Source organism: Trachemys scripta, chromosome 1 (assembly GCF_013100865.1).
Source record: "Trachemys scripta elegans isolate TJP31775 chromosome 1, CAS_Tse_1.0, whole genome shotgun sequence".
Taxonomy (NCBI): domain Eukaryota; kingdom Metazoa; phylum Chordata; order Testudines; family Emydidae; genus Trachemys; species Trachemys scripta.
Window position 1 is genome coordinate 225,410,841 of NC_048298.1, and position 13,811 is coordinate 225,424,651.

Below are 13,811 nucleotides of genomic sequence, written 5' to 3' on the forward strand. Positions count from 1 at the left end.
TCAGTATTATGCCCTAAAACCATATGTCCATCTTTGTTGTGTGAGTCATTCTTTCTATATCCTGTAAAATAGCAAGATTTCAATTCAAAGATCCAGACATTAGGGAGAAAAAAATCAGAAAGTCGACCTGCTCCTATGGCACAACGCATCTCAGCTAATTCAGGTGATTCTGGATAAAACAGGTGCATTCATATTGTTCCCATCATTCAAGTCACCACTAATGGTTAGTAAATTCTAGTCTGTCTCTTTTTTTTTTCTTCCTTCCAAAAGACTTTTAGCCATTTGAGACACACTTTTTTTGTTATTGCTGCTTTTTTTTTCTGAAAAAAAAAAAAAAAAACCCTGCCTCGCCTCAAATCTGAAATTCCACATTTAAATTCAAACCAGTTCTTCAGCAGCAGCTCCTCAGCGATGGAAGATATTCATGGCAGTGAAATAATACTGTTGGCAACAAAGAAATGTCATCTTTAATGGAGACCAGCCCCAAGGATCTTTTTTATGTTTTTGTTTGTTTTGTTTTAATAGATGTTAGGATCTTTAAAATGTGTTGAGTTAGACACATGCACATGGTCGCAGAACTGACGGCAGCCGATGACCTCACGCTGATGTGATCACTTTTGCCAGGGTCAAAATCCACATGTCCCACTGTTCACAGATTAGCATAATTTAAAGATTTTGTTCCCCACCTACTTTATCCTCCGGAAAGTCTTTGCTTTTGTGTGTGTGCGTGTGTGTATGTGTTTAATCGGATGACTTAAGTCTGATTCGGGATGGTCTCACCCTACCATTGCATCTGGGGGAGCAGTTTTAACTGTGGAGCGCTAGGTGCCTGAAAAATAAAAAAGGACAGGCAACTGGGCCCCCTCAGTCTTCAGATGAACCGGGTCGGGTGCGCAGGCTTTGAGCGCGCAGGGGGAGAGAGGAAAGCCAAACAGAGGAACTAGGGACAGGAGGGAGCTGTCGTGATCGTCTTTAAAAGTACTCGCAGGCCTTCCAAAAGCCAGCGACCCTTGTTCCCCCGCAGGCCTGGGGCCTGCAGAGAGTCACGTTGGGGTGGTGCGGAGGGCAAGAGGGAGCGGAGAGGGAGTCCTGGCCACACACACAGGCACACAGCACGGCGGAAAGTGTCAGAGCCCCAGCGCCTCGGCATGTTTCCTGGCCTTGAGTCGCAGGTCGGCGATGCTGGAGTTTTTGCTGTTGCTCTTGGCAGCAGCAGCCACCACCGCAGCGGCGGAGGCGGATTCGGCCAAGGAGGCGATGGGGAGTCCGAAGGGCGGCGGGGGGAACATCAGGTAGGGAGCGTGGGCGGCCAGGTGCGGGTGGAGGTGGGGGTGGGCGTGGGCCACGCCTTCCAGCTGCAGCTGCGCTTGGACCTGGGAAAGCAGAGCGAGGGGAGCCGGGTGAGAAGCTGGGTGCGGGCTCGCCACCCAGCGCGGGTCAAGAGCTGCCCTCTCCCTCCTCACCCACCCCTGGTAGGGGATTAGCAACCTCCCGGGGCAGCAGCAGCACCCTCCACCTCTGGCGGGCGGGGTGCGTCCTATACGCTGTCAGCAAGCCACATGCTCCGAGGGCGGGAAATGGACTCGGTTTATGAAGCCGATCCACATGGCGCCCAGTCACCTCTCGCTACCCACCGTCCCTGAGCAGAGGTTTCAGTGGTAGCCATTTATTTGCCGTTTCCTCCACTGCCTGCCCGCCGACCCGGCCTAGTTTTAGTGCGGTTCCACCTTCGGCTGTCTCCGCAAGGGTGACTGCGCATTGGCGACAGAGCCGCTCGCGTGGTCTGGCAGCACAAGATGTGAGCTTGTGGCAAGAAAGCGCAGCAGGGCTCGGCGGGCCAAAGAATTCGGATCGGCGCAGTTCAAGAGGAATACAATGTCCACAGCCCTTGGCCTCTTCCCCAGTCCACAGCAGCGATTGTGCAGGTCACTGCGTGCTCAGGGAAAGGACTAGAGCTGCAACTGGGAAAGAGGGGCTTGTGATTGGAGTCACCGATTTAACCCCTTGCACGCAGCAAATGCGGGGAGCATGAATAAAGGAGACAGCTAGGCACTGGTTTGATTTAAACAGGTATGGCAAAGCTGGACGAGAACTGACTGGTTGATATTAAACACTCCGCTCAGCACTTACACAGAGAGAATAGAGGCATATTTAGGCCTTCCAGTATTTACAAAAATGAGTTGGCCATCGCATGGGCGCCAACAAGTGCTAAATAGCATTTTTCCTAGGGATGTTTATTTATATCTTTCTAAAAACTCTTTAACCTTGGAAAAGGGACCAGTCGCCAATGTTTACTTTGGAGCTTTCTAGACCTACACAAACACACTGGATTGACAGAGAGATCTCCGCCTCGGGTGTGGGTTTTCTCCCCCAAGATATGTGTTTTTCAAAAATCAGTAGCATTAATCTATCTCTTCTACCTAGTTTGCTTTTGGGAAACCGATTCCTCGATCGGTTATGTAAAGACACAAAAAGGAAATGCCACAAACTGTAGCTTGCGCTGTTAAGTGGTATCTGGGCGGGTTTGCCTCTCTTCTCCATTGTTACCTGGGTTGTATGCCAGTGTAACTCCACTGACTTCAAGGGGGTTGCTCCTGATTTACACCCATGGAGCAGGGAGCAGACTTAGGCCCAATATATATAGACAGAGTGAAAGGGAAAAACTTTCCCCCACATAGAGGTGCTGGAACTAGAGGTGTTGAAGGGGTTTCCATTATATACAGGGTTTACAGTTTGATTCAACATGAGCGCCCAGCGCTTGAACTGGGAGCAAAAACCAGCGCGTTATCACCCCCCGCGCCCAGGTTTTACTAAGGAAAATGGACGCAGGCAGCTCCAGGAGCATTTTTGTTCCCTGGACTCTCCGTGGTGGAGTCGATTTTGCAGGGACGAGGCCAGCTCCGGGCGAGTCACCTTCCCTGGGTTTGGACTTGGAGAAGGGACAGCTCCTAACGGGGCGGCTTGTCTTTGCCACGTCTCGGCCTAGCGAGCTGGCTGCTGCACAATGCACAAGGTTTCATCCTTCCGAGGGCGGCCAGCGCCAGTAGCCCAGCCCACGTCTCGCCAAGGAAGAGGCTCCCCACCTTCCCTTACTATTGCCCTGCGTGCGCTCTGTCATCATCAGGGGACCGCGAGGGAGGATGCTGGGCAGGGCTGGCCAACCCTTCCCTCTCCTAATGCAAGGGCCGGATTCGGCAGCCAAACTCCCTTTCGACTGAACGTAGGAGACTTGAGCCTCCAGGGGGGTGGAGGGGTTTGGCTGGGCTGCTGACTCCTTCCTTTGCGCATCGGGGCTCCCACAAGGCCAGAGCACACCGGGAAAGGAGGGGCAGACCTACAGCCGCCTGCCTCTGCCTGAGCAGGAGAGGCGAGAAGGGGGGGGGGGTGTTTGGAAAGAGGCCCCTTCTGAAGTTTTACAGCGTGCTTTTAATACGTGCCAACTTCGCTATAAATGGCACTTGTAAACGTGTGTCCCACTTCCTCCTTTGGCGGTGAAAAAGCAGCAGAGGAGGAGGGCAGGCAGGAGCTCCAGACATTGGGGCAGGGGTTTAACGGGAAGCAAAACGAACTACCTGTTGGAAAGGCATCCTCAGGGCTCCCATATTCACATAAGGGGCTACTCGGCAGGCGTCTAAATGGCTGGCAGTTCCCAGGATCACACCTGCAAGAAGAGACATGGTACGGTCAGCCCCGTGGGTGGCACTTTCCCTTCATGCCATCCGCGGCCTTCTTCTCCAGCACTCAGTGACCAATGACCATCCCACCCATCCACTCCCTGAATCCGGGCTCTCAGACCCACCTTTATGCATCTGATTCTCCTGCTTTCGGCACTTTGCTCTCCTGTTTTGGAACCAGACCTGCAAAAATAAAAACAAAAAGGGGAAGGTAGACAGACAGCTGTTGAGAAGCGGGACTAGCAAGCGGAGGCCAAGCAGTTCGTATAATTTTAATGATGTGTATAAAATAAACACACACACACACACACAAGGCTACTGAGTGGCCACTGCGCGTTGTGTGAGTGATTATGGCTCTTACAGTCCTGTTAGACTGGCTTAGAGAACGTGGGACCGACACCAAAAAAACAATCAACATTCGTTCTCCTCCTTTTTTGATTGCCAGTATATCGAGCCTGGCCAGCACATCAAACGTTACCGTAAAGCCTCTACAGTCCTGAAAACAAACACTTCGGAACCGTGGCCCTCTTTCTAAACCCACGGCCCCAGTATTCCCCAGGCTTGCAGGATTCAAGGCTTTCACTCCCTTGTGCCACCCATAGAGGGTGAGCACTCGCGATTATTAAAGCAAATACCAACATTGTGTCCCTCACAGATTTTCCTTCATGATGGATCTATCAGTCTTTTTCTCGTCATATTTAAGCCAAACCAGTAACATTTTACATTTTGTCAAACTTCAGTGCTCGATTTCTAGCCCATAAAATCTGTTACCAATTGGATTATCTGTTCCAATCCAAAACTTCAGTTGTATGGGTTTTGAGAGATTTTAAGGTCTCACATAAAATAATAAATCCAGACTTGGGCAAACGGACTGAATTATTCTCCATTACATTAACTTTTTATTTGTTTTAAATGTTCCTGCTGACGTTTTAATGTTCTTACTTGCAGGCAATAACAGACTCTTTCCAGATTTGGATTTAAGGAATTATTTATACTACCACCAGGAAAATATCTATAATCCAATAATCCTCATCTAATTCCAGTTATTATAACTGTTAAACAAATGCAAAAATCCAGTTGTCATTGTTTCTCTTTGACTTCTGTTCGAGAGTATTTCAAACGTTTGAGTTTATTGTTTTCTCTCCCTTCTCAGATGGCTAGTTTAATAAAGTGAGTTGAGTTGATTGTCAGACGCTCAGATTCAAATGTTTTTGCCCAGTTTTATTCTTACGCAAAACCTACCAAATGTGGACAAACATTGGCTAGCGGTGCTGATAAAATCTTGTAGCTAAGAAACACCTTCAACCTTTGATGTTCTTACACTTGCCAAGTGATCATACGGTTAATTAATACTAACTGCACTTCCTACATCAAGTTTTCCCTTCAAGCTTTCTTCAATTGCCTTAATGATGGTCATTTACAACGGAGTAATTAGTGCAAAGAAAGGCTTCCAAAGGCATTAATTACCCAGGGTACCTCAGTGATTTTCTTAAGTAGGAATTGGCCTTCTCTACTCTGGAGCGCAATTCTTTCTGCTCAGGGTCGCCAGATGATCGCGTCAATAATAGCTCTTCAGCTGAGCAAACCCTGAGCTACGGGTCTAACTGAAAACAGTAACCTGGATTTTTCAAGAGCACGACCTTTCCGTGTGCTAATAAAGTATCTGCCTTTCAAATTCGTATTATTGTCACTCTGCTTTCTTGAACTACAGACTACTGAAAAATCGTATTTTTCAAACCAAAAATATACCCCAATACTAACATTTAAAACTTTGTACCAAGCTACTGCAATTTCGGGTGAGGACCCGTGATGCAGCGACCACAATGTATTTGGTACGGCTGTGATCGTTGCATGTCTTTTTTTGGGGCGGGGAGGCGAAGGAGTTTAAATCGTCATGAGGAATTTAAGCAGTGTGTAAACAACTTCCCCTGCAAATCAGAATATCCGTCAAACAAAAATTATATTTAAATCTGCAAAACGAAGTGCCCTTTCCCTTTAGCTATGAAAAATAAGGTTAAGAGGAATAAAAGTGATGAATTAGCCACTGCGTTAAGCGATAATAAATCAGGCTTGGTGTGATTCACGATCAATTCCAATTAGTCATGAATATGCTAAGTAAAGCACAGTACACTGTTTTAGACAGTTATTTCTTCATTAAGGATCACTCAGTGATTTCTTTCACAAATGCTCTAATCTGATTTCCTTTTGATTTCCATTAGAGACAGTGAATAATGACATTTAATTTAGCCCTGCACCATAAACCCAAAGATATTTGTTGTAATTGAATTACTGCCTGCTCCTCACTATGGTCTCATAACTTTCAATTATAACCCTGACAGCTGGGTGATATGAGTTTCCAGTACAACACTAAAAATAAAAGGTTAATAAGGACTAGCTACCATAGGAGCTTCAATTTATTTACAGCAAATTTCCACACTAAATTGAAACTATATCCTTTAACAAGGGACAGGCGGTGCAGACAGGGATTATAGAACAGTTCTGGAAGTATTAAAATATCTTTCCTTTCCTCCTTTCTTTTTTCTACTCCCTCTTTTTAACTATATTGCGTCCTCTGATTTTTTCTAATTAATTATCTTATCTAAACGCTTTCTCTTCCTATTTCCCTTTTTTTACATTACTATTACCAGCCTTTTTCATGCTGTCCTCTTTTTTAAAAAATAAAAGAATTAAATTTTGTTTTGCATATAACTCCCACTTGAATCGATATCATCATTTTTAATTTTTTTATATTTTATTTTTGGTGTGGTATTTAAAGATCTACAAGCTCTTGAAGCACCAATTTTGCTGTAACTATGAACATCCTGTTAAGGTGCTGCTACTCAGTAATAAACTACTTGAAAGAAAGAGTGCAGAATTCAATTACAAGTAATTTATTTTTATAGAAACAGTACATCAAGGCCCTGGAAAGATATTACAGAGCCAAAGCAAGAAGATCTGGGAAGATGACATAAGATTTGATGTCCCCTTCAGCAAAAGTTTAATCTTTTCATTAATTTATATGGTGCGGTTAGATCAATCTTCCAGGAGAATGTAGGCCACCAACCCTTTCAACCCCTACAATATTCCCCTAGAAGTCTCCCTTTTTAAGGCATATGGTCCACACGACAAGATCCCTTCTCCAGCTTGTTTTATACAGAAAGACCCCACAGTTGAGAAAAAAAAACTAGCCACAGTATTTGTATCGGGAAATGCCTCAAGGAGGTACTTATTTAAAGCTAGATAGCCACTTACTCAGATAAGTACTGGAAGGATTTGGAAGGCACAGATTCTCCCTCTTTGCTTTCCAAAGACTAGATGTTTATAATATTTAACGGGGGAAAACAAAGAGAATCCCTCTGCCATCCGAAGCCTAGTGTGTATATTTATTTACATATATATGCATATATACATATATTAATTTTTCTTCAGAGAAACTGATGTGATTAAAAGGTAAGAGGATGTATTTCCTGTGTAAGCCATGTAGAGAATAATAACCTGATAAGAGTTTTTCTTTAAATTTCTTCGCCCTGTGCTCTTGCTCAGAGATCCACAGGTTGATCTTATTAATTCTTTTTTACGTGACATTCGCTTTTGGAGTGGATTCCCTAATTATTTCTTTTTTTTTCCCCGCCGCCGCTATCAAGGAGAAAATTAAAATATTTTTTTAAAATCGATTCGAAGACACAATGAGCAATTCTGCAAGGTTTTGATTGCCATATTTTGTGGCTCTGTCTAAGGATTAAAAAAAAAGGCGGGGGAGGGGGAAATATACCAGATGGGGTGCAATGAATTCATATGCTTGCTATGCGAGTCAGATGGGAGCACCTTACCCCCGGCTCTAGATAATCCAGCCCCAAAGCACCCAAACCGTCTAGCCTTATCCATGACAATTGTTTTCTGGGTTTTTTTTTTATAACGTCCCCATAAAAGGAGAGCAGTGCGAAAGGAAAAGATGGGGATTAAGGGAGAGGTTATTGAGTGATCAGATGAGTTTGCAAAAGCAATTCATTATGTTATTAGATAATTACTAAAAACGTGCCCATTAAAGGCAGCAATGGAGGAGTTTAAGAAATATATTTAGCAGAACAAGTACACCGGAAATACAAACAGCTTCCCATCAGACGTGTCGTTTCTGCTTTCACCTCCCCTGCTTTGAATGAAACAGGGCACTGTGCTAGAATCCACTGGCAGACAGGAACTGAGGTGAGGACATTTCCAGGAACATAATGCAAGAGTCTTTCTCTTACCTGAACTCTAGCTTCAGAAAGTCCCAACCTCTGGCTTAGTTCCTCCCTCATGAAGGCATCTGGATAGTGAGTCTCATCAAAAAGTCTTTCCAGCTCATTCAGCTGCTCTAGTGTGAAATTGGTTCTGCTTCTCCTCTGTTTGAGCTTGGTCTGTCCATCTTCATCCTCTGACTTCACGTCTTCCCTCTTCTCTTTGCACTCGTAGATCCCTGCCGGGGGGGGGGGGGGGGAGCGGGGGACACAGAGCTTTGCATTAGTATCTCACAAAAGTTTCTGTTGCACAGGAGACTAGTTTCTCTTTTCCTCTCCTCTTCCCTAACCTGATTCTAAACTAGAGGAAAGTGCCATTAAACAGAATCACTCCCATGTTGTCGCGCACAGAATTTTTGCTTTGGGGGAGAAGAGAGGGCAGATTTTTGTGTCTTTATAGGGAAATATTATTTATTACGTATCCCCATCCCATGGCACCGTACATCTTCTAGCACTAGCTACACCCTGCCACCCAACTAGAGCAACAATGTAGGGAAAGCGTAAGCAATCGATTGGAACAGAAAAAAAAAAACACCATTCCAGAGCCATGTCAGGGATGTTACCCCAGTGGACTACAGTGGAAGTTATGCCTGAGTGAAGACTGCAGCATCGGGCCCCAAAATATAGCTGCACTCTAGGGGAATGCTGCAAAATATTTGATCACTGGGGACCACCATCGCTCGTTTTAAATAGCAGGAGGGTCTGAGCCACTGTTTCAGGAACAGCGAAGGAGAGGGAAAAGAAGTGGCTTGGGTTTTTTGGTTAGCTGGTTAATTTCGCCATGCGAGGTCCATTTAAAAACAAGTCACTAACCAGCGCCTGTTATCCGCTGGTAACTGCAAATGAAGGAGGGTCGCAGACGAATACTGGGAAATCATTCTGCTAACACGGTGTAGAGCCAGTGGAAAGGAGCGTGGGGAGGGGGAGCTCTGTGTTGCTGTTTTCTTTAGAAGTAAATGATGTTATGCAGGGCATTGCCCACCGCTGTTGGGGTGAAGGCAAAACATTTGCGTGGTAAGATAAATTGTCCATCGTTTAGTTACACGGGCCTGGGCCGCTTCGCCAAAAATGGTACCTGGGGAAACCTCGAACTCCAAGCTGTTGGCATGGGCCGCTCATCTTTCTGTGTCGCTGGAAGAATCTGGCCTTGTTGCATCAGAGGGGGGGGGGGAGCTGACCCCCCTCCCCACCCATCAAGGAATAACTTGTGTCCTCTCTAGCTCCTCACCCCTATCTTGCCCGGCTTTGGGGAAATCGCTAGAAAAGAAGGTGCCCGGAACGGAGTAGCCTTTATAACCTGAGCTGATGCATGTGGAGATTTACACTGAAGAGGGGAAACCATAACGAGGCCAAAAACAACCCCCCGCGTTTTCTTTCTGGAATGTTTTGGAAAAGGGACCTAGAGCGCAAATCCTCTTTTAATCATCATAACGAAAAAGACCAAAACCATTAGATCAGCAGAGAGTGTCTATTTTAATCACGCTTGTGCCAGCCAGCAGCATGCCCTCAACCAACCCTGATTGAATAGCCTCGAAAAGATTCCCCAGATTGTTCCATCGCCGCGCTATTTAAGGAGTCCCAGCAAGTTCTTTATTTCTTTTGTTCTGATCCACCTCACAGCCAGTGTGGGGCTGGGAGTGAGAATAAATATTCAGAGATAATGTTGAATTGTATTTCTCCTCCCCCCCCCAAAAAAAATATGGTGACTAAATGAAAATATTTGAATGAAGTGGGGGTCTGTGCCAGTGGAAATCCAAGGGGAAGGGGGCACAAGAACCCAAATGTTTGTTTTCACTTCTTCACTTAAAACTACAACAGTTCAAATCAATTCACTGCCCCCTCCTCATAGACTGCTGTTCCATTGCTTAACACTTTCACGTGTGCGTGCCCTTTGCCGAAAACAGGCGTTTGGCCCGCATTCCTCATTGTAATGTGTGTGGTTTTCATGAAGCCGTATTTAAATAAGATATTTCTGACTAAATGAATAAATAAAGATGAGCCCTGTAGAAAGATAATCTGCGTCTTGTGGTAGATGCATGCTCTGCAGAGAGTCAAGCGTGCCCACAGTGTATACAAAATATTGGATAGTCAGATCGGTGGGACTGGAATAGCATATTGAAATTAGACCGAATCCTTACCTGAACAGAAGTTGTCACAAACGCCTTCATCTTGCACAACTCCGCCCTCTCACCTCCACCCCACCCCTCTATACATAGACTGATTAGATTAGATAAACACAGTCTAACATTTATATGCACAGAACAAAAAAAAAATGGGGGAGTTTTGAACAATATCCAGGTTTCGTTTTAATAAGACTTCCTCTTTGGATCATTTCTATAAATGGTGTCCATGCTTTGTAATCTTGATCATTAAAAATAAAAATAGCGAAGTGCTAAGTGAAATATACGTCTGCAGAAATACATACCTCAAGTACATTATAACACTTTAAAACATTAGTTTTACTTAAAGAATTATTCTAAAATTTATTATATGGATTTTTGACTGTGAATTCAAGTGTCTTTCAGTCAGCGTTTCATTAAACGATTTTTTTTTTTTTTAATGAAAGGTTGGTTGTTGTTCACAAACCCATTGAACGATTTTTATTATCGCCAGGTAGCTCCCTGGACAGGTCAACCTGTCCAACTTGCCCGGAGACACTTTCTCAGCTTTTTGTCCCCCCCATGTTTTGTGTGTGTGAAACTAGTTTGACAAAGGTGAGATTGCCCGACAGGACTGAATGTCCTGAACCTGATGACAGCATATGTATACAAGGCTTGGAATGTTTCTCTGTCTCCATGATTATCTGCCCCTTCGAGTACACGCACAGCCATGCTGCTTTATGACTTCTCACTACCCACATATATCCGAAAACAATCTACTGCCTGATCTGTGTTCTGAAATACAAAATTGTCCAAAGGCAGCGCCTTAAGGTCCAGCTTTCTTTCAGAAGAAGCAGCATCCTGATGGCCCGGAAACAGGAAGAACATGTCTTCTGTTACATTAAAACTCCCTGGACAAGATTTCCTCATTTTCCTACACATGGAACTTCTCCCCCGCATTGTTAAGGCACCTAGAATCTGTCCTATTTCCGATTTAAATGAGGGGATCTGGCTAAACTAAAGTGACTACTTTACCTTTCACTGTTAAACCAAATCTCTCTCTCTACACGCACACGCGCGCACACAAAGGCATGAAACTGATGAGCTTGTGCTCTCATCGGGACGCATCGGTTTCAATTAATTGAGTTTCACCCCTCATTTAAGGCGACCGGCAAAGCTGAAGGGCCGCAGTGTGGAAAGAGGGAGAGGAAGGCTCCCGGCGTGGAGCCGGCTTTGCAGAGGGGGCAGCCGCCTGCACAGTGCTTACCTTCCGAAGTCCTGCCCGTGCTGAACTCTTTCAGTTTGTCCTTGTCACTCTCTACATGGTCTTTGAAAAGATGCACTGGGCAATGGTTGCTGCTCTCAGTAATGTCCTGCAGGTTAGTGTCAGAGTTTCCAAGCTCCCTAGATCGAGCCAACCCACTCTCCAAAACTTCCCTGTACGTGATAGTCTCCTTCTTGCTGCTGCTGCTACTGCTGCTGCTGCTCTCTTTGCTTTTCTGGTCAAAAGATTTGGATACAAAAGCTGTAAGTTCTTCCATAGCTGCCCGGCGATCTTATCCACAGAGATCCACTTGTTTTCAGTAGGAGATCTGGCCGTCCTCTGCACGCTTTTTTTGCACGTAGACGATGGGCTGTATAGAGTTAGATCACTCCTGCTGTTATTTATGCCTTTCAATTTGAGATCACACTATTTATACATGGCTACCTCAGCCCAACCCCCAGCTTTCCCTGTCTCCAGCAATTACTGACTGCTCCATAGTCGCAGGCGGACTCCTAGCAGCTATCTCCCCCACCTCAGTCCAGCAATTGGCTTTCTTTTCATTTCATCACTGTTTGGCATCTTTGCACCTTGATTTAGGGAGGCAAAGAGCACAAGCAAAAAGAGAGAGAGAGAGAGAGAAATAAAAGGGGGGAAAGAGAAAACACAAAAACAGGTATCTGCATTCTGTAAATGGGTTGCAGAAATGAAAGTCAAGGAAGACTTTATTGATTGTAAGGACATCCTAAGCTTACCAACACTGTGAGTAAAAACGGACCTCGCTAATCAAATAAATCTGTTCTTGCCATTAAATGTATAGATATCAATGGGAAAAGAAAATGATTGTCCAATAAAAAGGTAATTAATACAAGCTGGATATGTGCATTTGCTATAATATTTATGCTTCGACATGATGACGATTTTCTGTTTTAATTAAAAATTGTCAGATTATTCAATGAACAAAAATGTTGTTTTAAAGTGTTGTCTATTACGGAGAAAAACATTTCTTGCAGTGAAGCCGGTTGTTGTAAATCTCTGAGATCCTTATCAGTTTTTGCCTATAGGTACAGGCACCTCCAGATGCGTGTAAACATTACAGGATCAGTTTTCTGGCTAATGCTATTATGTTGCCCGAAGATGTTGTCCGGGAAATTTAGGATCTAAAAATGTCTAATTTTTGTCTAATGCAAACCTGTCCTGGTGAGTGGTATTGAAGGATGATTTGTTAGCAGGAGTGGTCCTGTTTGTACACATCAAATAGAATATTAGATTTGTCTACATTTTTAAAGCTAAACGACTATTGTCATATTTAAGATGGAGCTGTCACTAATTTTTCCATCTTATTCATGGTGGGCGGTTATTTTTGTTGTGCACCGTGTCATAATTACCACCCTGTAAGTTGGAATAACCGCCTGAATGTAATGTCCAGATAATAGCAGTGACATTTCTAACTCCTCTCTGCACAATTCGATCGGAATATAAAGCTGACTTCTCCCCCCCCCCCCCCCCCCCCTTGGACTTAACACAAAGGATTTGGCATTTGGGGGAATTTCTAGTTACCATTGGCGTTCATTTTGCATTTTCTTGTGTCGGGTCCTCAGCGCGAGCATTAGTTAATCAAATCACATCATCATGCCCACTCTCTGCTCTGAATTTTATCCAAACGAGATCTCCTTGCGTGAGTCAGGGACCATTGTTTCCATTCCAGGAAAGTGTGCGATTGCTCTGAAAATTAACAGAGCATTAAAACAATACAAATGTGTTTAATTAATCCAGGGGTGCACACCTTCCGCCACCCCCCACCCCACCACCACACACACACACACCGGAGTTAACACCTCCGCAGGAGGAGAAAAGAACATCGAGGAAACAATTAATAAAGCACTTTAAAAAAATCAATTCCCCCTGTGTGATTTTAAAATGATTATCAAGGGGACAAGGATTGATCGTTTGATCTTGGCACTGCCGATATCCCTGACATTTATTGTATTGTTGCGTCTCAGTAGCCTCCTACCTATAGAGTTCATTTAACAAGCGAGGGAGCCAACTGAAGCCTTAGAATTTAACAAACAGATCTTGTCTTCTCACAAGCCAATCAGATCCAAGGTCCTAATATATATCACACGGAACCCTGCCAATAATAAATGGAAATTACCTATTTATGGATAAAAAGATATAGTCAAAATACGTTTATTTTATTTATATGTGTGTGTGTATCATATATACATATATGTTGCTAACATATATAGACCCACTTTTTTTTAGATTAGGTTTCTAGTAAAACACACACAAGTACCTATTCGAATAGATATTCCGAAGTTAAACTCTTATTTATGGGAAAGGAGAGGATTTGGCCAGGATGATCTTAGAACGCAGTTTCCACGTGTCTTACTGAGCCATATGAACTTTCCTGAGCTGCAATTTTGTACATCAATGAAACTTTCCAAACCCCTCGACTCCTTAATTATGGATTCCCCTCCGCATTAACAGACAATTTGTC

At 44.3% G+C, this 13,811-nt stretch overlaps 1 protein-coding gene across 2 annotated transcripts; it reads right to left on the bottom strand.

Annotated features, from left to right (window-relative positions):
* Window positions 1–348: 348 nt before the first annotated feature.
* On the bottom strand, window positions 349–11,690 carry SHOX (short stature homeobox). Of its 2 annotated transcripts, none has more exons than XM_034759173.1 (5): window positions 11,318–11,690; window positions 7,922–8,130; window positions 3,800–3,857; window positions 3,573–3,661; window positions 349–1,373 (listed from the first exon to the last, which is right to left on the bottom strand). In XM_034759173.1, exons 1-5 carry the CDS (start codon window positions 11,589–11,591, stop codon window positions 1,128–1,130), a joined length of 876 nt encoding a protein of 291 aa, XP_034615064.1. In that variant the 5' UTR covers window positions 11,592–11,690; the 3' UTR covers window positions 349–1,127. The 2 variants fall into 2 exon arrangements, with proteins under 2 accessions (XP_034615064.1, XP_034615054.1); XM_034759163.1 differs by having other exon boundaries at window positions 3,570–3,661.
* Window positions 11,691–13,811: the final 2,121 nt, after the last annotated feature.